Source organism: Sprattus sprattus (assembly GCF_963457725.1).
Source record: "Sprattus sprattus genome assembly, chromosome: 19".
NCBI classification, from domain to species: Eukaryota; Metazoa; Chordata; class Actinopteri; order Clupeiformes; family Clupeidae; genus Sprattus; species Sprattus sprattus.
Window position 1 is genome coordinate 8,230,649 of NC_137917.1, and position 22,653 is coordinate 8,253,301.

Here is a 22,653-nt window from a genome sequence, read left to right on the forward strand (position 1 = left end):
TCAAATGTCAAGGCTGGGTGTTGGGGTCTGGATGAAGAGAAGCTTTCTACACCATCAAGAGAGCCTAGGGACATTACATCACTACCCACCCCAACCCGATCCATCCAAAGCTGGGGGAGAACACTAAAGTGAGTGTCAGCCAGTGATGGTGGGTGCATTATGTGACTGCTCCAGGCTTTCATTGTTAAGCACCCTTCCACAGAAAGGATTTTACCTCAGATTGTATTTTGTGCTCACATTATAGACTGCAGGGCCTGGCAGTGGAAGTGCTTTAAAGCACATGGAGGTTGGAGCCCTGCCTTGCACAAAGAGCCACCGCAGGGGGGGCATCCCTCTGGGCCTGGGAGATTGCCACTGGCAAACAGCCTTGTCTCTGCTTCACACATCTCTCACACACACACACACACACACACACACACACACCAGAACTCACTCATACACGCACATACAAACACCCACACACAAGCTCACATGTGCACACACCAGAATTTGCGCACACACACACACACACACATCCACACAGACAAGCTCACATGTGCACACAACAGAATTCACTCACAAACACATACATACATACACACACAAATACAGAGAGAGAAAGTGACAACACCCCTGAACTGCACTACACCCTGCATATGAGGGCGTAGAGACGATATAGGAGACGCCACAGACACGTTTAAGTTGAGCAAACCACACGAGAACAAGACAGGAAAGACACACAAGTCAGCACGCTTCACCGGCGCAGGGGCTTCCCATTTGAACTGGGTTTCTGTGCAAGGAGAGTGTCATGTTGTAACGCAACATTTGCTGGTGTTCATATCAAAAAAATTAAACATTATACAAAATCGGTTGACAGGTGAGAGCAAAGCTTACAGTGGCCTACATATACATTCTCAAAAGAGTGCGCCAGCCTGGACGAATTACTGCGTGTCCTTTTCCAGAAAACGGGCTGACATGAAAAGGAAACATTTGATGTTTTTTTTTTTTTAAGAGGTCCTCAGGCACACCTAGGCAGGTGCTGTTGTTTATAAAGGTGATCCTCAAGAATGATCTACAGGCTCTTCATTAGTCTGAAAAGGAGACAGTGTGTGTGTGTGTGTGTGTGTGTGTGTGTGTGTGTGAACATGTTTTCACGTGGAGGTGTCTTGCTGTTGCCTTCATCACAGCATGAGGTGTGAAAACTGCACTCTTGTGAGAGAAGAGGAACTGCTCCAGCTCCGCGCACGTTTCTGGTGCTAGTTTATAAAAAGGTGTCGCTCATGGCCAGGCTAGACTGTGGTTATGACAGTTAGGCTAATGGGCACTGACTCAAGTTTCTCTGGACAGTTTCACTTCTGCCATGCGGCCAGTCTTCAGCAGCCAATAACCATCTGCAGTAGCAGACGACCGTACATTTGGACGACAGCTAACAGTTTCCTTTCATATGTGGTTTTCTGATCCATTTTAAGCACTACCAGAATGCCTTCAATAGCCACAAAGGAAAAAAAAAAACGAAAAAATAACTCCATTTGGACTTGATAAATAAATACAATGAGGGGGATGGAAGGCTGAGCTGTAAGCATGTGGATACCTGAAGCCACAAATCTGTATAAATAATTAAAGTCAAAGAAATCTATAGATTTTCTTTTTCTTTTTTAAAGAGTTCACGCAAATCTGTCTTCATCTGTATGAGAATGAATGCTGATGATTTAAACTTTCTTTTTCAATATTTTACTGTAGCCTTACAGCCATTCCCTTCAGCCCAGTCCTGTCGACGCAACTCGACTTGTTGAAGGAGCGTGATACACAGACAGAAGACGAAGTACCTGCCGCTCTTCAAGCGTCCAGCAGCGCTATAGATTCGCTCCTGATGTCCAAACAGCAGTTGGAAACACACACACACACACACACACACACACACACACACACAAGGAGTTCTTCAGGTGCTTGATCAAACAGGGGAGAGGCCCGTTGAGACATGGGCTCTTGTTTGAAGCCTGAGTTTTACTGTCTGCCAGCTGCAGGCAGACAACTTGCTTCCACAGACACAGGCCCAGAACAAAGCAGTGCGGCGCAACCACCGCAGGCCAGACTGCATGTCTGATACAACACGCCGCTGAACAGCCCCAAAACACAACATGGCCAAACTATGTGTCAAAAACTCACAAAAAACTTTATATAGCCCAACAGGACATATATACCACAATATAGCCAAGCAGGATGTCTAAAACACAACACCCAAACTACATGAGTTAAATGTCAAACAGCCACGCTTTAATTCTAAAATGGTCGACCTGGTTGTCTGGAACAAAATAAGTGTAACACAATATAAAATATACAGTATTTTAAACAAAATAGAGGCATGCTGGATGTTTAAATCTCCAACCAACCAGGAGTCTGAAATGCAAAATAATCCCGGCTAAAGTGAACACTGAAACATATCCTCCACATTTGACAGAACAGAGAAACTACTTAGGAGCTCATAGTGATGCACTCTGGGAAGGGTCTTCAACAGACAGACTGATAAAAAAAGACATCACGTCTCGTACCACACAAGTCATGTCTTTCCCTCTCTGTAGACAAACCCAAACAAGCTCTGGCTCTCGAGGACATATGCATGGTCTGACAGCCGATTCAGTGAAGCAAACATAATTTCGGTGCAGTCTTACAAGCAGAAGAAAACAACAGCAAGGTAGAAGTACTTAACTATCGCTAACCTCAGCACGTCTACAGTCTCTCAGTGCAGAGACAGCAAGGAAACACAAACACGGGCAACGTTTTTAGTGCAGTAAGGCCCTCCACAGCAATACATTATTAATGACAGAGTTTAAAACAGGGCTTCAGTTTAATTCCATAATTCTCACACTTCTTACAGAAATATGCACACATATGAACGTTAACACTCCAGGGATGTCACTCCCTGATGTCTCCATTAGGGCTTATTAACATGCTACGCTACGCTGTGACCTACAAACCTGTATTTGTTTACAGCTGAGGAAGAAGGAGAAGAAGTGATATGGAGAAAAACACCAAACTGACAGGATTTCATCACCAGTGACTCTCAATCTCCAACAATTAATTATTCACCCTACCGCTTCCTCTGGAGGATGATGGGGGGTGGGGATGGTTTGTGTGTGTGTGTGTGTGTGTGTGTATGTGTGTGTGTATGTGTGACAGTCTTAGTGAGAATCAGTTTGGAGTCTTAGCACAGTGGGAGAGGAACAGCTTGAAATCACTTTGACAGCCAGCTACACTCCATCACCTACCACTGGGGTTTTCATCTCAACCTGTGAAAATGGAATTGCTTTCTTGCCAGGATGAGAGAAGGGATTGCGGAGGGTAGATCTCGGAGAGGCGCGAACCATGGACTGGATCATGCTCCCACCTGCTACCCACCCACTAGATAGGTGCCAGAGTGTGCCGTTATCTGATATATCCAACAGGCAGCCTGTGCTGCTTAGATAGACTCTTCCTTGTTGAATGGTGATGTTTCCTGTTTGGCTTCTTTAGCCTGCCCACCCCCCCATTTCTCTCTCTCTCTCTCTCTCTCTCGTGTGTGGGGCGAGCACAGTTGACATTAAATGAACTACGGCTGTGAAAACTCAATTCAGCAAGCATGACAAACTAAATGAATAAGCTAAAAACTTGCAGAGGGCAGATCTGTTCTTCGTCGTTTCTTTTCAGCACTCCTCTACCCTAATTCAGTTTCGTGCTCTGTGTGTCCCCCCCCCCCCAGCCCACCCACCCCTCCACCACAAAGAAGGGGCACAGCTAGGACGACCTTTCCATCTATCTCTCCAGCTGCTTCCCCCTTCTAGTTTTCCTCACACACTCAGGCCCTACGACGCTCCATCTGTGAATGCGGCCCAACACCTCCTACCCTGCAGACGTCGAGCAGCGTGCGCAGGCTAACGGTGAATCAGTAGATCTAATTAGCGACAACGCTGCTGTCAAGGGGCTGATGGGAAGGCTGTCTGCCAACAGAGACCCTGTGGGACATATGCGAAATGGCTGAGTGACGGGCCTTTTTTACAGCGATGATGGTGTGTGTGTGTGTGTGTGTGTGTGTGTGTGTGAGAGAGAGAGAGAGAGAGGTGGGATCAGGCAGAGCAAACGCCTCCATGTGTGTGCACTGCCTTATAAATCCCCCTAAGAGCAAACCTACAGTCTGAGTGGCAGAGTGGAACTTCCTTGAAACTAAAAGAAAGCTCGAGGCAGAAACCAGCTTAAGAGATGAGAGAGGAAGAGGAGGAGGAAGAGGGGTAGGAGGAGAGGGGCATCTGCCTTCGGCTGGCCCAGGAATGTGGTAGAACAAGGGGAAAAGCATAAAGAGGGGATGAAGAGAGAAAAGGAGGAGAGGAAGAGAAGTAACAGGTGGAGGCACAGCATAAAAGAGTGTGAATCTCACTCGGAGGAGATCCAGTGAGGACAGATGACAGCGCACAGAACTAAATAATGAAGAGAAACACAACAGCTTGACACATGAACACACCACACAAATGTGAAACGAAACTAATAAAGACCTAGAACAGGAAGCTGTGTGCCTCCCTGTTCCCATCCACTTCCCGTCCCACGCCTGATTGACAGCAGCAGATTTAGGCCCATATCAGGCGCAGCTACGGCCCAGTGTCAGCCTGTAGTTTATGTATACAGCACCAATAACAAGTGTAATTGTCTCTAGGTGAGCAAGCACGAGGGTGACTGGGGCAAGGAAGAAACCTTGACCAGAACCTCATCTTAAAGGGGGGACCCATCGGCTTGGGTGCTGGTCAGGTAGAGATAGTAAAAGAAAAGGGGGAAGAACACATACATGTCACATGAAACACATACATACATACATACATACATTCATACATACATACATACATGATGGCAATTACATGAAATATACAGAATTAATAGTGGATCAAAAGGGAGAGCCAGCATTCAAAGCATAAGTTGTACAACAGCTAAGTGGGTGTAGTCTCCTCAAACGATTACGATCATAAGGACAAGCAGAGCAATGAAGCAGAAAACTACATCAATGATGGCATTTGTTTACATTAGGGGTAAATAGGCAGGCATACAGTATGTATCACAGGCAGAGTGGGGCTTGTGCATAATGTCTAGGTGGGAGAGGAGAGGCAGCGAGGCAGCAGCGGTGAGGTGAGGACCCCGAGAGTGGAGCCGCTTGATTAAACCACGCGTACGAGACACCAGCCAACAGGTCAGCGCACGCCGAGAGAGAAGAAGCCAAACAAATTACCAGCAAAGAGCAGAGCGGAATTTCAATGGAGGAGAGAGTGAGAGAGCAAGCGGAAGAGAGCAGGAAGGAGGGAGAGAGAGGAGAGTGAGAAGGGAAGAGAGAGAGAGAGAGAGAGAGAGAGAAGGGAGAAGGAGAGGCAGAGAATTCATTTCGTTTTCTCCCTCATCCACAGAGCTGCAGCTTCAGAGCTAAATGCCAGTGCATTGATCCCCACCCCACGGGTTAACCATCTTGTGACGAACCTCTCTGAGTGTGTAACCCCCTGGCTCTACTGACCAACAGCACTCGGTCGAGGAGCAGCACCCCTGGTTCCTTCAGCGGCAGAGGGAGAGAGCATACCAGTCATCTACATGACCCTGAGGCCCCCCTATTAACTACCTGTGTGTGTGTGTGTGTGTGTGTGTGTATTTAATGTCTGAGAGTAAGTGGGGAGAGGGCGTGTGTGTGGGCATTTAACCTTCCTTGATCACATGTATTGTTTGTGACAGCTCTGGGTGGCTGGCTGGTGGGGGTCATCTTCTGATTTTAGGAGCCGTAGAAGGCATCAGGTCCAATAGCGTCAGCAGTCTCTGGCCTGGCCAAGGGAGGCGACCTCCGTTCAGGTGCTCTGCAGCAGGTAATAGCAGACGGACACTCCCTTTAAGGGGTTTCCCGTGAACACACCACATCGGGTCATTGAGTACACACACCATCCAATTAATAACAGCAGATAGCTGACCGTCTGAATTCTTCCCTGCTATGCCTAGGGATCTGAGATTGCAAAGCGTTAATGTTTATCACCAGGTGTAATATAGTTTTTAAATAAAATGTTCAATAATCATGTTGAGTCATGTCAATAGTCATATTGACTAACTGCAAAGCATTTAGCTGCTGTTTTAGCACGATGCAACTACATCAATGCTACATGATCACACATCTGTACCATTGAGAAGAGAACAGGAAAAAAGCAAGTCTTTGAACTTCAATGAGTATGTTGAAAACAGTATATCAGCAGCCTGTCATGGTATATATTTTTGTTGCCCATGGCATCTGATGATGTATTTTATTTGTCAAATAAATCAAATCAAGTTTACGACGCGATAAATCACCCGCTCTCTGCGAGCAAACTCCTTTAATTGTGGTCTGTAAACTCTAGTAAAGCATTAGAGGGCTTTTAAGAACAACCTTGTTGACTGACTAAACATTTACTCTGTGCCCCTCACCCCCACCACACACACACACACACACACACACACACACACACACACACACTCCCTTACACTCCTGTTGTGTACTTAAGCATCTGGACTCCCTCAAAGTCAAAGCCATAAGCCCCACACATAAGCAGGCCTTGGCAAATGACCAGAACACTAAACAGATATGGCCTTGGCAATCCCACTCGGGGCTGGGGCTGGGCCTGGAGGGTGGGGGGGATCGGGCTGGGGGTGGAGGGTGTTGGTGTGGGAGTCCCAGAGTTCACAGCAGTGGTGGCTGAGCGGAGTGTGTGCACATTAGATAAAGTGGTGGCGAGCCGGCTACCAGGGCCACCCAGGCTGGTTGTGGGGGAACAGGGGGGCAGCAGACTTGGACGGCTGAAGTAGGGGCACTCGCCTCTGGGTAGGAGAGCACAGAGAGCACCCCACCACCACCAACACACTCTTACCAGTAACAGTGATGAGAGACAGAGAGAAGGAGAGCGGGAGAGAGAGAGAGAGAGAGAGAGAGAGAGAGTGAGAGAGAGAGACCAAAGCCTATAAGGAAGAATAGGCTGAACGTTTTGTGGAGTGAAGAGAGTTGAAGGGAGATGTTATTTGGAGACTTGGGGGCTTATGTACATGTTTGTGTTTGTGTGTGTGTGTGTGTGTTTGTTTTGACGTGTGTGTGTGTGGACATATGTCTGTGTGTGTATGGACATGTTTTTGTGAAGACATGTTTGTGTAGTAGTGTCTTCCAGACCCAATGTCCATGATGCCAAATATGCAGGATCACATAAAAAACACCAGTTTGCTGTACACCACTCTAATAAGGGGCAACACACACAGGTATTGTATGTATCCCCCCCTCTCTCTCTCGCACACACACACACACACACACACACACACACACACACACACACACACACACACACACACACACACACACACACACATTCACATCCTAATGAGCAGTGTTGTGCATGAAAACCATTCAAGAAACATTCCCCAGGAGACAGTAGGGTGGCATGGAGCTGCTGCTGTTTATTGACCTATACAAAGTGAACAAAGGTACAGGAGAAGGAGGATGTGTGCGTGTGCGTGTGTGTGTGTGTGTGTGTGTGTGTGTGTGTGCGTCTGCTGACCACACCGCAAACCGCTGCAGCCATAATGAGGAGTTCCCATTCAAAACTAAAAACACACCAGAAAAAAACACACCAGCAATACAGGGAGAGACAGTGGGTAAAGAGGGTGGTTCCTCGTTAAATACATGAAGTGTGTGTGTGTATGTGTGTGTTTGTGTGTGTGTGTGTGTACGTCTCTCCACAGAGGCTTTAAAATAAATATCATAAAACCAAATAGTCCTTTCAGGTCGTGTAAAACCCAACTAACGTGGTTCTGATGAAGCAGCTAGACCGGGGTGTGTCTGTGGACTCAGTTCTGCCCCAGTCACATCGGGCCTAGTCCAGGCACTCTGTCCTCACAACACCTGGGAACGAAGACACTTTCCACCTCTCATTCAACTATTACCCGCCAAACACACACACACAAACAAACACACACACACACACACACACACATGCAGATACATACATGCCAATACACACACACACACACACACACACACACAGACTGTAGACACACACACATACACACACATACTATTGACACACACAGACTCACACACACACACACACACACACACACACACACACACACACACAGGGACGCACACACAAGTGCACACAGACTAAAGAAACATACATACACACAGAGAGACAGACAGACAGAGAGACAGACAGACAGACAGACAGACAGACAGACAGACAGACAGACAGACAGACACACGACCGAGTGAAATCACTGAGTTGTCATATCTTGGAGAGAGTATGTCTGTGTGTGTGTGTCCTGCTCGGGGCATATCAGTAAATCTTCTCCAGGATGAAGACGACTATGATGGCCAGGATGGCGAAGCCCACGGCCAGCTGCTTCAGGTTCTCTGAGTCCAGCGCCCCCCAGGAGGAGGCCTTCTGCAGGGACGGGGACGGGGCCAGGGAGGGGCTGTGGAGGCCATTCTCACCGCACGCCTTCAGGTCCTACAGGAGCGCAGAACAAGAGAGAAGGGGGGGATGAGAGAGGTAGACAGAAAGAAAGAGAAACAGAGTAGAAGAGCAGATGGAGGGAGAGAGAGATGGAGAGAGAAAAACAAGATTAGCACTGACTAACCATAGAGAGAGTCAGTCATTAGGCCGTTAGCCATGTTTGGATGCCTGCCGCCAGACCAATCAAGTAGCCCAGAACATGATCCACACACACACACACACACACACACACACACACACACCTTATGCTACAATACCACACCATCTCACCAGCCTCCATTTAAATCAGAGGCACTTGTGCAAACAGGTGTGAACACCAGCATCAAGAGAGTGTGTGTGTGTGTGTGTTTGTTGCTCTGTGTAGATCTGCCACTCATTTAATCCTCTCCGATCCTGGCAACCTGACCTTAGTAATTACTTGGCTCAGTTTAGTGAGGACCTCGTCTGATGTGATCCAGGCAGTGGTTTCGCTAGTGAAGGAGACGTTATAATACTTTTACCAACACACACACACACACACACACACACACTTCATTCAAATTGGAACACCTGCCAGCAGCGCATTACAGATGTATCATGATGGTGTGTGTGTGTGTGTGTGTAAAATTGGCTCGACATCAAAATGAAAAGTAGTTGACTTGAGCAGGAAGGCTTAATTTCCCTCACTAGGGCCTGTGGCGGCTGGAAGACAACCAGTAGATTATGAATCATCATCACAGAGGAGTGTGTGTGTGTGTGTGTGTGTGTGTGTGTGTGTGTGTGTGTGTGTGTGTGTGTGTGTGTGTGTTCGCGCGTGAGAGCATTAGCAGTCATCAAACAGGCCATGAGGTGGTTAACCTTAGGGGTCACTGGAGTGAGGAGCCATGTGTGTGTGATGGAGTGCCAGTCGGATAATGGCTGTAATGTGCCTATGGATCTTACATAAGTGTGTGTGTGTGTGTGTGTGTGTGTGTGTGTGTGTGTGTGTGTGTGTGTGTGTGTGTGTGTAGTGAAAATGTGAGAAGTTGTCCATTGAGTTGCAATGTACTGTAAGAAAATATTAACCTGTATGTGATCTCTAATGACAATAATGACCAATGAAGTGTGTGTGTGCGTGTGTGTGTCAGACTGACCGGTAGTCCAGTCCAGTGGCGGTAGTGTGTGTGAGGTGTGTGTGTGTGTATCAGTCTACTAAAATTCTACTGCGGGCAATTTTGTAAGATTAGTGTGTGTGTGTGTGTGTGTGTGTGTGTGTGTGTGTGTGTGGTGTGGTGTGTGTGGTGTGTGTGTGTGTGTCTACTGTAATGCATTGGCACATTAAGGCTTCATGTATAATAGAGGAGGCGATAGGGATCCGTCTCCTTATTGCCCCGTATGACAGGACAGCCAATAATATGATCATTTAGGCCATAGGACAGAGTGTGCACGAGAGCGATCGGCCCATTATCACAGGCCAAGGACCAATCGGAATGGGCCTTTCATAGACCTCATCACTTCTCCCATGCCAGGGCCTGCAATGGTAATCCCCATCAGAGTGGAGAAGTTAATATGCATCGGGCGGGGGGTGGGGGGGTGTCTGATGGCCGCGGTTTGTCTAGATTTACACCGTCCGTCTCTCTCCCCACACCCCCCCCCCCCCCGTCCGCCCCCAGTTCATGAGGGTGTTTTAAGGGGGCAACAGCCCGTACTGTCCTCTGACAGGTCATTTCCAGACAGGGAAAATGGATTGAAGGAGAGAGGGAGGGAGGGAGGGAGGGAGGAAGAGAAAGAGAGAGTGACCAGTGGGGGAGGAGGGGGAAGGAGTGACAATGTAAGAAAGGGAGGAGGGAGTGGAAGAGAGAGAGAAACAAGTGGGGCACCTTGAGGAAGTCCACATCATTAGGTGGTACACTGATCCTCTCCTGACGTCCAGCTGTATGTGTGTGTGTGTGTGTGTGTGTGTGTGTGTGTGTGTGTGTGTGTGTGTGTGTGTCTGGTGTGTGTGTGTGTGTGTGTGTGTGTGTGTGTGTGTCTGGTGTGAGTGTGTGTGAGAGAGAGAGAGAGACGCTGTCTGCTAGCACCCGGAGTAATAAAGAGATGGATCTCAAGATGCTCTCTGTTTCTCTTGTTATTCTCATCTTTCCCCTCTCTCTCTAATCTCGGCAGCTCATCTTTCTTCCCTCTTTCTCTCATCTCTCTGCTCCTCTCCTCACTTCTGTCAGTCACTTCATCCGCATATCTGTCCATCCAGAGTGCCTTTCATGCACCCCCCCCCCCTCACTCCTCTTATCTAAGGCCAGGGCACTGGATCAGTGGGAGATGGTGGGGGTCTTCCCCATTGTGGGAGAGCCTGTCTCCTTTCCCTCTGCTAGGATTTTGATCTCCCATATCAAAGGGAAAACTACACACACTTTCAATCTTCTATACACAGCTTCTCACTTATGCATCCTCTCCCACACACAGACACACACACAGAGACACACACACACACACACACACACACACACACACACACACACAGACAAACACACACACACACACACACACACACACACACACACACACACACACACACACACACACACACACACACACACACACACACAGACAAACACACACACACACACACACACACACACACACACACACAAAGACACACACACTGTCACACACACACACACACACTACAGGCTAACAGACACCAGTCAGCCGTCTCAGCTGTTCTGTTTGTGAAGGGTAAGAAGAGAGAGACATCAGTGAGTGTCCTGTGGGCTCTCATGATCAAACACATACAGAGGAGACGCTGCTGAGGAAGACGACTGGACCATGTGCTCAGGCTCAGCCCTCATTCTCAGCGCTGTGCTACACTTACGTTCATGAGTGCCTTCACACACACAGACACACACGTACGCACACACAATCAAAGTGCTCAGCAGTCTCCTAGCATATCATCTGCCTGATGCCCATCCTTTGTCATTTCCCAAGACAAATGAAACAATGAAACACACAAACACACACACACACACACACACACAGAACTCACACACATCACATGAGAGGCAGGCCGGAAAAAGGAGCGAGAGACAGGAGAGAAAGAGGGAGGAGGGAGGGAAGAGACAAGAGGACAGAGAAGAAGAAAGAACAGAGAGGACAGCAGCTGATGTTCTTTAAAGAGCCTCCATTGGAGAGTGACAGGTCGGTAGGTATCTGTCCAGGAGTGTGTGGATGGGGAGATGGCTTCACTGTCTAAGAACAGAAGCAGAAACTCCCAAGAGCCCCCTGCATGCACACGTCTGTGTCTCTCTTTGAGGAAGAATATGGAAGTGTCTGTCCGGTCATATGAATGTGTGTGTGTGTGTGTGTTTGTGTGTGTGTGTGTGTGTGTGTGTGTGTGTGTGTGTGTGTTGCAGACCACTGTGTGTGTGCATTTGAGTGGTTGTGCCTGTAAGGACAGGTCTGAGACAGTTGATGAAAGACACCTCTGATCACCACGGTAACAACCTTGCACTTCTGTCCCTTATTCTGTGTTCTGAGGCGGGGGGGGGGGGGGGAGCATGCAGGTCAGGAAATGATGTAATGATGGACCAGTCAGTGGCAGTTAGCAGAAGAGATCCTGCCCAGATACAGCACAGATCTGGATCAATAACTGAACCGAGCTGAGCCGACCTGTCTGCTCTCACACACACACACACACACACAAGCTCCCGAGACATGCAGACACAGACACTTCCGAGCCAAATATAGACACACATTCCTGAATACTCAGGTGCACACACACACACACACACACATCTGAGGGGATATGACAGACATGCATGTATGTATAACTGGACCAACTGGGCTACAGATCTGGAAGGCAAATCCTCAGGAGTCTGTGACAAAACTGGCAGCCTTGGTGTTTATCTCTCTAGGGGCACAGTGTGGTACAACACAGGTTGTGAACACACACACTCTCACACAGACAGACACACACACACACACACACACACACACACACACACACAGACAGACAGACACACACACACACACACACACACACACACACACAGAGTCTCTGAGTGTAATCCGTCACACTGCCCTGTCGTGACTATGATCTGAGACCAAGTCTAAGCTGAGCGGCCACAGTAGAGTAAACAGGCTTTCATGTGTAAGCCTCTGTCAACTCCAGTGCACGGCGTGTGTTTCTCAGAGTGCCACGCCGCACCCGGCAATAGATTTATTTACTTATAAATCAAGCCAATTTCCAAACGCAAACAGAGACCCTCACCCGCGCCACAAACACACACACACACACACACACACACACACACAAACAAAAACACTCACAAACACAAAAAGCTGGATCCCTCGAGGGAAAAACCGAGCTTTAGCCTAGGCTTTTCAACCAGCACTAGAAGACGGAAAAACCTTGGGATGCGACACACACACACACACACACACACACACACACACACACATTCACTCACTGAGCATTGCAACAGAAAGAAAAACAGAAACAGTTCAGAAAAGGTCTCTGCGCTGCCACTGACCCCGCAGGCTCGTTAGGCTGCAACGAGTCGACACACACTCATAAGGCCTCTGTCCAAGGACAGCGGCGTCTCTCCATTCACCGTCTATTCATTTAGCGGAAGCTTTCATCCAAACCCACTCACAGTCCATTACAGATGCCCATTTCTGTCAGCGCGCATCAGCATGGTGTTGTTTGCACCTTCCTCTATCAGCTGAGCCCCAGGAACGCCATCGTCATGTCACAAATGCAACAGCAGGTGGAAGATGCACCAGTGGGTGTCCTTGGGGTGTCAAACCCATGACTAAGGCGTGGCTAATACCTTCCTCTACCAGTGGAGCTCCTAGAACACATTCCTCTGTCACCGCACATGACCAATGAGGCTGCAAATGCCACGTCGGGTTCCGATCCGGTTCCCCTTAGCAAGGCGGCTACTACCGGGGCATGGCGCTCCCCCATATGCCTGTCTGCCTGCGATCTAATGGGGAGGATTAGCACATGAATACTGGCCCTGGGAGCGGTGGCGCTCGTCACAGAGCTGGGGCGATGCTAGGCCAAGGCTGCGACAATGCTAATATCTAGCGCCTGAGCTTGCCCTGCCAGTGCACTTCCCAGCACATTAATTCATAAACATGTTCTCCATTTGTCAGAACGGGCAGATTACAGGCGGGCGGGTACGGCTGCTTAGGTAATCCATCCAGCATCTCATCTCATCTCATCTCACTCGCAAATGTTCTCATGTGGAGGGAAGGGAGGGAGCCAGGTATGGCAACCCAGAGAGAGCTAAAGTCATATTAGAATGTGATTTAAAGAACTTAAAGAAGGGAATACGTGTGTGTTTGCAAGAGAGAAGAGGGAGAAAGAAAGAGAGAGAGAGAACGTGTGTATTAGGTTTTTTAAACATATTAATTCTGGCCCCTGGTCCTTATGTGTGAGTGTGTGAGTGTGAGTGTGTGAGTGTGTGTGTGGGTGTGTGTGTGTGTGTGCGCTAGTGCATGACTGCATGTATGTAACATGTTCCCTCGAGAGGTGAAACAGAATCACCCCCCCCACAATGAAACACACACTGAAGAACTAACTTAAGGGGGAGACTAGCTTCAATCCATCTGATGAATTTTACATTAATGAGATATTACAGAAGGCTCATTTCTAATTATTGGAGGGAATTAATGGGTATCACATTAATCTATGCACACACATACACAGCACTGAGCTCTTCCTATGAATGCATTAACATAAACACACTGGTGTAAAGTCAAATTGTTCAGCCCACACACACACACACAACCATGAGCTGTACAATAGCTTCATAGGTCTAGAGAACATCACTCTTTCTGTTAAAACAAGATGGGCTATACTAATGTAATTAAAAAATATTTAACACACACACAGACGCACGCACAGGAACTGCATACACAAACTTATAATAATTGAAACCAGTAATTAAGGTTTCTTCATATTTATCATTTAAATTGATGCAGTTCAGGGTCATTTGAAGAATAATGCAAATGTCTCATGTGATGAAATGATGTCGACTTAAAAGAGGGACACAAAGAAGACATTTATCAATCTGATTGAGCTTCATCACAGAATGCTGATTACTTTGTCACCATGAAATGCGTAGGGTCACAAGGAAGGTGCAATTAGTATTGACTAACCTGCCAATTACCACCTAATTAGCACCTAAACTAGCAATTAATACAATAGAAATTACAAACAAACAAACAAATCTAGAAGATAAAGAGAGGGTAGATAGTCAAGTCCTCAGGGAAGCGAATGGAGTGCAGTTTCACTCACACACAAACACACACACACACACTAACAGTGTCTCCAGAGGCAGATGCATGGGCAAAGAAGTTAAGGGCTGACATTCTCACACACGTGTTTACTGGGAGACATGGATAATGAGAAGAAGCGCAAACATACACCATGACCACAAGACAACAAATCCTACAAAGACCCCTATACAAAACGCCTATATCTGAGTGTGCTAACACACACACTGGTCACAGAATGGTAGATACATTACCGATGGATGTCTGCAAGATGGATGGTTGGGCATGTGTGTGTAGAGTTGTGCATGAGACTCTACATGTGTGCCTCAGAGCTGTCAACACACTGTGTGTGTGTGTGTGTGTGTGTGTGTGTGCACGTGCCTGTATGTGTTTGCGTAGATATCAAAACCTGTGTGTGTAACAATGAACGACACCTAAGGGCTCAGATACACATACGCGTTTTTGTAAAAACGCGACGCTAGGAAATACATTGATTCCTATGGTACGGCGCGCTTTCACGCAAAGCGCCCCGTACCATAGGAATCAATGCATTTCCTAGCGTCGCGTTTTTACAAAAACGCGTATGTGTATCTGAGCCCCTAAGCCTGTTAAACCTCTCCTGCAAGCACTTCAGCTCTTGGGTCGGCGAATTGAATCTCTAGAGCCAATCAGAACTGCGGTAGCCTCTTCAGACCAACAGCGTGACCCTCTACTGACCGTATAAGTCTAGCATCTCAGTAACCAGAGTGGAGACTGCATACTGCTGTTTCTATAGACAGAATTATAATAGATATACAGGTCTGATAATGGACCAGGCTGATCACCTCCAGACAGAGAAGGGAGAGGAGGGCTTATGTAGGTCTGATAATGGACCTGGCTGCCCACCTCCAGACAGAGAAGGGAGAGGAGCTGAGGGTTTACGCGGTTCTGAAATAGAACATACTGCTCTAGACAGTCTTTGGAACACTCCTTCAGACAGTCTTGATTCTGGAGATGAGCTGAGGGCTTATGTAGGTCTGATAATGGACCATGCTTCTTAACTCCAGACAGTCTTGATTATGGAGAGGAGCTGAGGGCTTATGGAGGTCTGATAATGGACCATGCTGCTCTCCTCCAGACAGAGAAGCGAGAGGAGCGGAGGGCTAATGCGGGTCTGAAATAGAACATGCAACTCCAGACAGTCTATGGAACACTCCTCCAGACAGTCTTTGGAACACTCATCCAGACTAGTCAAGGTTAGCTGGTATGATCATCTGAAAAGTTGCAAGGCTATAGACCAGAGTGTGTTTAATCCACTTGTGTGTGTGTGTGTGTAAACTTTAATGATACTTTAATTGAACGATAACGTTATCATTAAAGCAGTCATTTTAAAGACGTTAGTCGATATCTACAAAGAAGCTTAATCTTAGGAGGCTAATTTAGTTCTGGTACACGATACCAATATAGTCAGTCTGCATTGTAAATGTTTTTGAGATTCAAAACTTGTAATGAATTGCCTAGACACACAGCAGAGCCATGGACTCACTCACACAATAAATATAATAGGCTTTTAAAAGTCAATGTTGATAAATAGTTTGATCTTAGCTGGCCATCAGTTGACCTTATGTGACCAGGCTGGACTGCTGCAAGCCCTCCATTCCCTCTGCTCTGTCCATTCACAATGCGCGCACACACACACACACACACACACACACACACACACACACACACACACACACACACACACACACACACACACACACACACTATATTCTAGAAATGAAAGGGATCGCCTTTAATGACCTTTACTTGCTGGAGGGCAGAAAGGAAGAGTAAGCACAAGGGGAGAGATAGATAGAGGGAGAGCAAGAGAGCGAGAGCGAGAGAGAGAGAAAGAGAAAGAGAGAGAGAGGGGGGGGTCTTAGAGAGAGACAGGGTCAGAGAGGGGAGAGGGAGAAAGAGTGAGCCTGTGTCCACAGCTGACTAATTTGGGAACTATATGGCTGGCTAATCTGTCATTATTTCTCTTCCTTATGTTAATCAGAGTCTGGGCTGTTATTTCTCAGTGTGGCTTGTGATCGCAGGAGCAGAGAGGACATGAGACAGTGAGTAGAGAGGCCATACACATTTTAATTTCACACACCATCGCCTCCTGACGCTGACACACTCTCTCTCGCTCACACACACACACACACACACGCGCACACACGTACATTGGAGCCAGAGATCGCCACGGCAACACCTCATCGATGACATCACCCCCTAGAGCTCCGTGAGTAGCAGCGCAATCTGATCCACAGGGGATGAAGAGAGAGCAAGTGTGCACTCGTTTAACTCCATTCCTTCATCCTGACCTCTTCTCTCCATCCGGAGCGGCCTTTAAAGCCCTCACCAACGACACCGACACTAACATCCCAGCATGCAGCTCCTCCGACCACCATCTTCATGAGTTGTTTTTTCTTTTCTTGAGGGGAATTATTGTTTTGACCTCCACGTCTCCTAATAATTACACTACCCCACGGGGTGGGGGTGGTGGTGGGTTGGGGGGTCCTGGGGTTGGGGTTTTAATTCAGGAATGGGGTAATGGGGTGGAAATGGCTCTTAAGTGGGAGCCATCGGTGCGGCTAACGCGTTAGCATTCCTCAGCCCCTTTAACCCACTTATGCTGCGCCGCGGCTAATGAGAGAGTGAGAGTAAGAGCCGTTTGCTCAATGTGACCGTTCCACAGTAACTTCACACACTCAGTCAGACACACACACCTACACACTCACACACAAAAACACACACACAGTCGCACAAGTGCACAGCACGAATGTGTGGAGTCTCATTCACTTAGGCCCCAGCTGCAGGGGTGATCAGTAGGAGGGCCATGCTCAATATGTCATCCTTCAGTATCGGTAGACTAGTGGGGTGGGCCTCGTTTTGAGAGCCCCAAGAATGCCATCTTCAATGGATCACCTCAAACTAATGTCAAGTTGAAAGCTATACTTACAAACTCTAATCATTCTAAAAACATCCACATTCCAGGCTCTCGCCCTCAGTTGTGTGTGTGTGTGTGCATGCACATGCATGCTCTTAGCAGAAGAAATAACCAGACCCTCTCTGTTTCCATGGCGAAATGAAAATTCTAAAGTCAGGCGGGTTTGTTGTTTGGCCTCGGATGACAGTGAAGTACTCTGGAACAGGAACATTCCTCACAGAAACATTTATACGAGAGCCATACTAACCTACAGACACTCTGGCTCCTGCTCTGAATGAAACCAGCCTCAGATCTCACACAGGACAGTGTGTGTGTGTGTGTGTGTGTGTGTGTGTGTGTGTGTGTGTGTGAGAGTAGGCAAGTGTGTTAGTAAACCATCTTCAGCTCTCATACAGCAGAGAAGCTTCTGACTGTGAGGGGTGGATTTGTGTGTGTGTGTGTGTATACAGAACTAGTTTATGACCTCCGAGTGACGTGTGTTTCCTGAGTTAAGCTTATTGTGGAGGAGGGAGAGAGAGAGAGAGAGAGAGAGAGAGAGAGAGAGAGAGAGAGAGAAAGAGAGAGTCTTGCTTTGTACACAGATGAAGGATCGTACAGAAGTGATTTTGACAGTCGGATTCCACAGAGAGAAATGAAGCCCTGGTAGTCGCGCTGAGTGACTCTTAGTTAATCACAGTTTTGGTTAATGACTCATGCTTATGTGCTAGCCACACTGGCTAATCAGTCGCTAGTGAACAGTGACTGCCCAAACTACTTAATGAGCTTTCAGTGATGGCTGGCTCCACAGTCGTTGACTTTGGGGGCACAGGTAATGAATGAGTCGGCAGTAGGGGCAATAACATGCAGAAGTGGCAATAACGTGCAGTAGTGGTTAGAAACTACAGTTCTAAGTTCTGAGGTTGTAAATGTTCCTGGGGTTATGTTCTGAAGTGTTAACCTAAGGATGCTAGGTTGTAGTGCTGACTATATTTTTTGTGCTGATTTGCACCAGGACTTGCCAGAGCTTCCCAAAGTGAATGAGCTGATTCTGAAGGCTGCAGAGGAAAACAGCTCAGTGTACCTGACTGGATGTCAGAGTCTATAACCACAGGTGAGTGTACCTGACCACAGGTGAGTGTACCTGACCACAGAAGAGTGTACCTGACCACAGGAGATTGTACCTGACCACAGGAGAGTGTACCATAGCACAGGTGAGTGTACCTGATCACAGACGAGTGTACCTGATCACAGACGAGTGTACCTGACCACAGACGAGTGTACCATAGCACAGGTGAGTGTACTCGACCACAGGAGAGTGTACCTGACCACAGGAGAGTGTACCATAGCACAGGTGAGTGTACCTGATCACAGACGAGTGTACCTGACCACAGGTGAGTGTACCCGACCACAGGAGAGTGTACCTCAGTTTATGCTTCTTCACCTGAGCAGCGGTGAGTTTACCTGCGTGAGTCCTGACACCTCCCCTCGCTGTAGGGGCTCGGCGATGGAGGGTGTGATGACAGGGGAGTCCTCCACGAGTCGCCCCTTCATGTAGTGCTTCCCTGTCTCGTAGATATCCACCTCGATCATCTTCCCCTTGAACTCAGGGTTCATAGGCACCAGCACCTGAGAGGGGAAGGAATATGGGGATAGAGAGAGAAAAGAAGATCGATATATATTTAGGGCAAATGTGTTTGACATGAGAGAGGAAACTCAGGCCAAACACCCTGGGCCAGACACACCATGTCTCCATGCATGAAAAACTGACCAATGTTTCAGAGTTTGGCTTAGTAATCAGCACTGTGGCAGCAACCTTTTCACTTCATTTAGCACTTTTGCATTTGCCACCTTGTCGACTGTGTCCCATCTGGTGCGTTGCACTGTAGTCCTTGAGGAACACATTTCGGCTCCCCTGTATGTATGACATACGCGTCGACGGAAATGAAAAGTTGACTGCGCTTGACTGCAAGCTCCCAAGGGCCCTTTTCCATTGTGTCTCCAATCTCTCCAGCCTCGAGTCCCTTTAGCCCCTCGGCTGTTCTGAGCAGCCCGTGCGGCGTCTCTGCATGGTGGCGAGCGGATGATGGACCTCACGCAGAGGGATCAGATCGACTTTGACTCGTCTCCGCGGGCGACACAGGTAGGGGGCTCTGCAGCCGGAGTGCCTTCATTACTGCAGCCCTGACGCTCGATGGCGGCTTCAAGGCTTAAAAGGACTCCTGGGCAGGTTTTAGAGCACATTAGGTGCAATCTAACCTGGGCTGGAGCTTTAGATCTCAGCGTTTTTTTTCCCCCCGCCAATTATTCAGGAGAGAGCCACTTCCTTTTTTGTCTGCACCTTTGAGTGCAAGTTCTTGTGTTGTTAGTGTGTAATGACTTTCAATTCAATAAACGTTAAAAATGGCCTTTTGAAAAATTCAATTATATCAAGCCCAGAGATCAAACCCATGCACCTGAGGCAGAGGGTTTTATTCTTCCACTTCCCTATTCTTACAGTATAATAAGAGAACGAGGCGAAGCTCACTACATTAAAATAACCATTTCAAGCGATGGAAATTCATTAAGGTTGCCAAGTATGAATTCAAGAGAGTAAATGTAACTGAAAAATCATCGCTCCACAGCAACTAGACACTGCGGTCTGGAGTACTACGAAGCTATGTCTGTCACTCATGTTGTTACCACGGCGAAGTCATCTTTATTTGTCAACTCGCATGCTCTCGTTGTATAAAAGCCAACCAGGTCATAGAATTGGCCACACAGAGAGAACCATGTTGTGTGAAAAGAGGCTCCTTCTTCAGTGCTTTACAACATGACCCAGATAGAATACACAGAGCCTCCCCTTTCACCTGCAGCACGGCACGGGGCCGGTCAAGGTCCTCTCATCTAGAAAAGCCAAATGGCCCGCTGAATGTGTTCTGTGACAATAGTCTGCTTCATCTTCATGGAGAGAAGCAAATAGGTCAGTGAAGAGGAGACCAGTGCTGAGGTCAGAGCACAGACTGACCAGCGAAGAGGATGGAGTTTGTGTTTCAGCAGGAAACAGACAGAGAGGTGGGAACGTGAGGAAGAGAGAGACAGAGAGAGAGAGGGAGAAAGAGAGAGAGAGACAGGTGCAGATGTACATATGTTAGAGGAGAAGCAGTGTGAACAGCGGAAGTCCACAGTCCGCAGAAACACGCTGTGCCTTTTCATTTGACGTTGAATGTACTAAACCTGCAGCTGATCAACACATGTCAACGCCCTCCAACCATATCCCTGAACAGCAGGGCCACTTTTCAGCCCGGGAATTTCAGGCCCATGACCGGCCCACTTTTTCCATGGTAGCGGAAATTGGACAAATGAAGCAACGGTTCAGCTCTTACTATTCTGATTTTTCTTTTTATTAATACCATGGTTCAACAAATAATGTAAAAGTTAAATAAAAATCCACCTAAACTGAGAAGTCAACAAAAAATATTCCGCTATTCCACAAGGATAGGTTGATAATTAACAAAAGCAGAAATAAATAAATAAAGCATTTGAAACCTATCCCACTCTTCAACAACGAGGATATTGATCCAATGTTTACAGTTCAACTCACAGTACAGTACATTGGTTAACAAACAAACAAAAGTTACATTGGGAATAGCACCAACAGCATCTACAGCATCAGTAACCGCCTAAGCATTGCACTGGTTTCAGTCACTTTATCTATAACTGTGTCACTGCTTCTAGACATGAGGATTTCCTTTTCTGTGCACATTAACATGAAATCCTCCAAGTTCTCCTGACTCAATGAGCTTCGAAGCCTATTCTTCACAAATGTTAGGGTTTGGAAAGCTTCTCTCACATGCAACCTGTGTGATGGACAAAGTCAACCCAAACTTATATGCTTACCTAATGACATGATAAGCATCTGTGAGGAGGTTGTACAGTGAGAGTATTAAATGGGCACAAATGGCACAGTTTTTGCAGGAGGAACAGGTCCTGCTTTCAAGCTCCATCTCTGGTTCTTCCATATATGGTAGTCCGCCATTATCCTCCTGACCTTCCTGTGCCATCTCACTAGCCTACATGCCCTGACAGTACAACCTTCAAAAGAGGACTATTTCAGTCTCTCCCACTGGTATGCCAGGCTAGACAGCTCCGTTTGTAATGTGCTAACAGTAACTCTGTAATCAAACGTAAGCAGACATTTGCTGATTTCCTGGAGTGCTGAGTTAGGGAGCCCATCTATCTTTATTTCAGGAATGTTTTTAGGGTCAAGACAAGCCAATTCTAAGGCAAGTTTTGCATTTGCTGAAAACCTCCTATCCATGCTACCTGCCACAGTGTCCAGAATAACATTATGGACATTCACTTCAAAAGCAACATCAGATGAGACAACTGGTTCATCATCTAAAATCTCCCCTGTCATTCTTTTCTTTCATCATTTATCCAATTTCTGTCATATACTGCTCTTTCTTACATTAAATAACTTTAATTCATATTGTTTATTTGGTTAACCTCTCTACCTGTCCCTGTAGGCATGGCCTCCTCATTGCACATTTCGTGCACATCATTTTCAGCAGGAGTCATTTTACCATGTATTGGGTGATTATAAAAAGGCTAATATTTCAATTAAATGTAATATTTTGCTTGCGAATAGGTTTACAACGCTACAACGATATTAACCAACGCTACAATGCTAGCCGAATATTTACGTTGCTAATCATTAGGCCTATGTCTCTCTTTACCAGTTGCCACTTGTGTTTTTACCTCTTGAAAATAAATCGGTAAACTTGGCACATTTGGCTGCATCCCCCTCCATTGCCTTTCTTTATCTCAAACTGGCTTTTTCAGCCCCTCCTATGGCCTTTTCCTCCCATCCATCCTCCCTGCCTCGTATCGTTGCGTTTGGGCTGGCCAAGCAGCAGTCTAATGAGAAAACCCAACCAACTAATGAGAAGACCCAACCAACTCTATTTGGGAGGGGAGAACTTCCTCGCATGGTACAAC

At 47.2% G+C, this 22,653-nt stretch overlaps 1 protein-coding gene across 2 annotated transcripts in view; it reads right to left on the reverse strand.

Moving 5' to 3' along the window:
- Window positions 1-7,420: 7,420 nt before the first annotated feature.
- cdkal1 (CDK5 regulatory subunit associated protein 1-like 1) overlaps window positions 7,421-22,653 on the reverse strand; it is a 250,054-nt gene continuing 234,821 nt past the window's right edge. For both annotated transcript variants that reach the window (XM_080857466.1, XM_080857467.1), the window contains exons 14-15: window positions 19,138-19,302; window positions 7,421-8,492 (exon numbers count right to left, since the gene is read on the reverse strand). In XM_080857466.1, coding sequence (XP_080713592.1) covers window positions 8,319-8,492; window positions 19,138-19,302 — 339 coding nt within the window. In that variant the 3' untranslated portion in view covers window positions 7,421-8,318. The remainder of the gene's footprint in view (window positions 8,493-19,137; window positions 19,303-22,653) is intronic.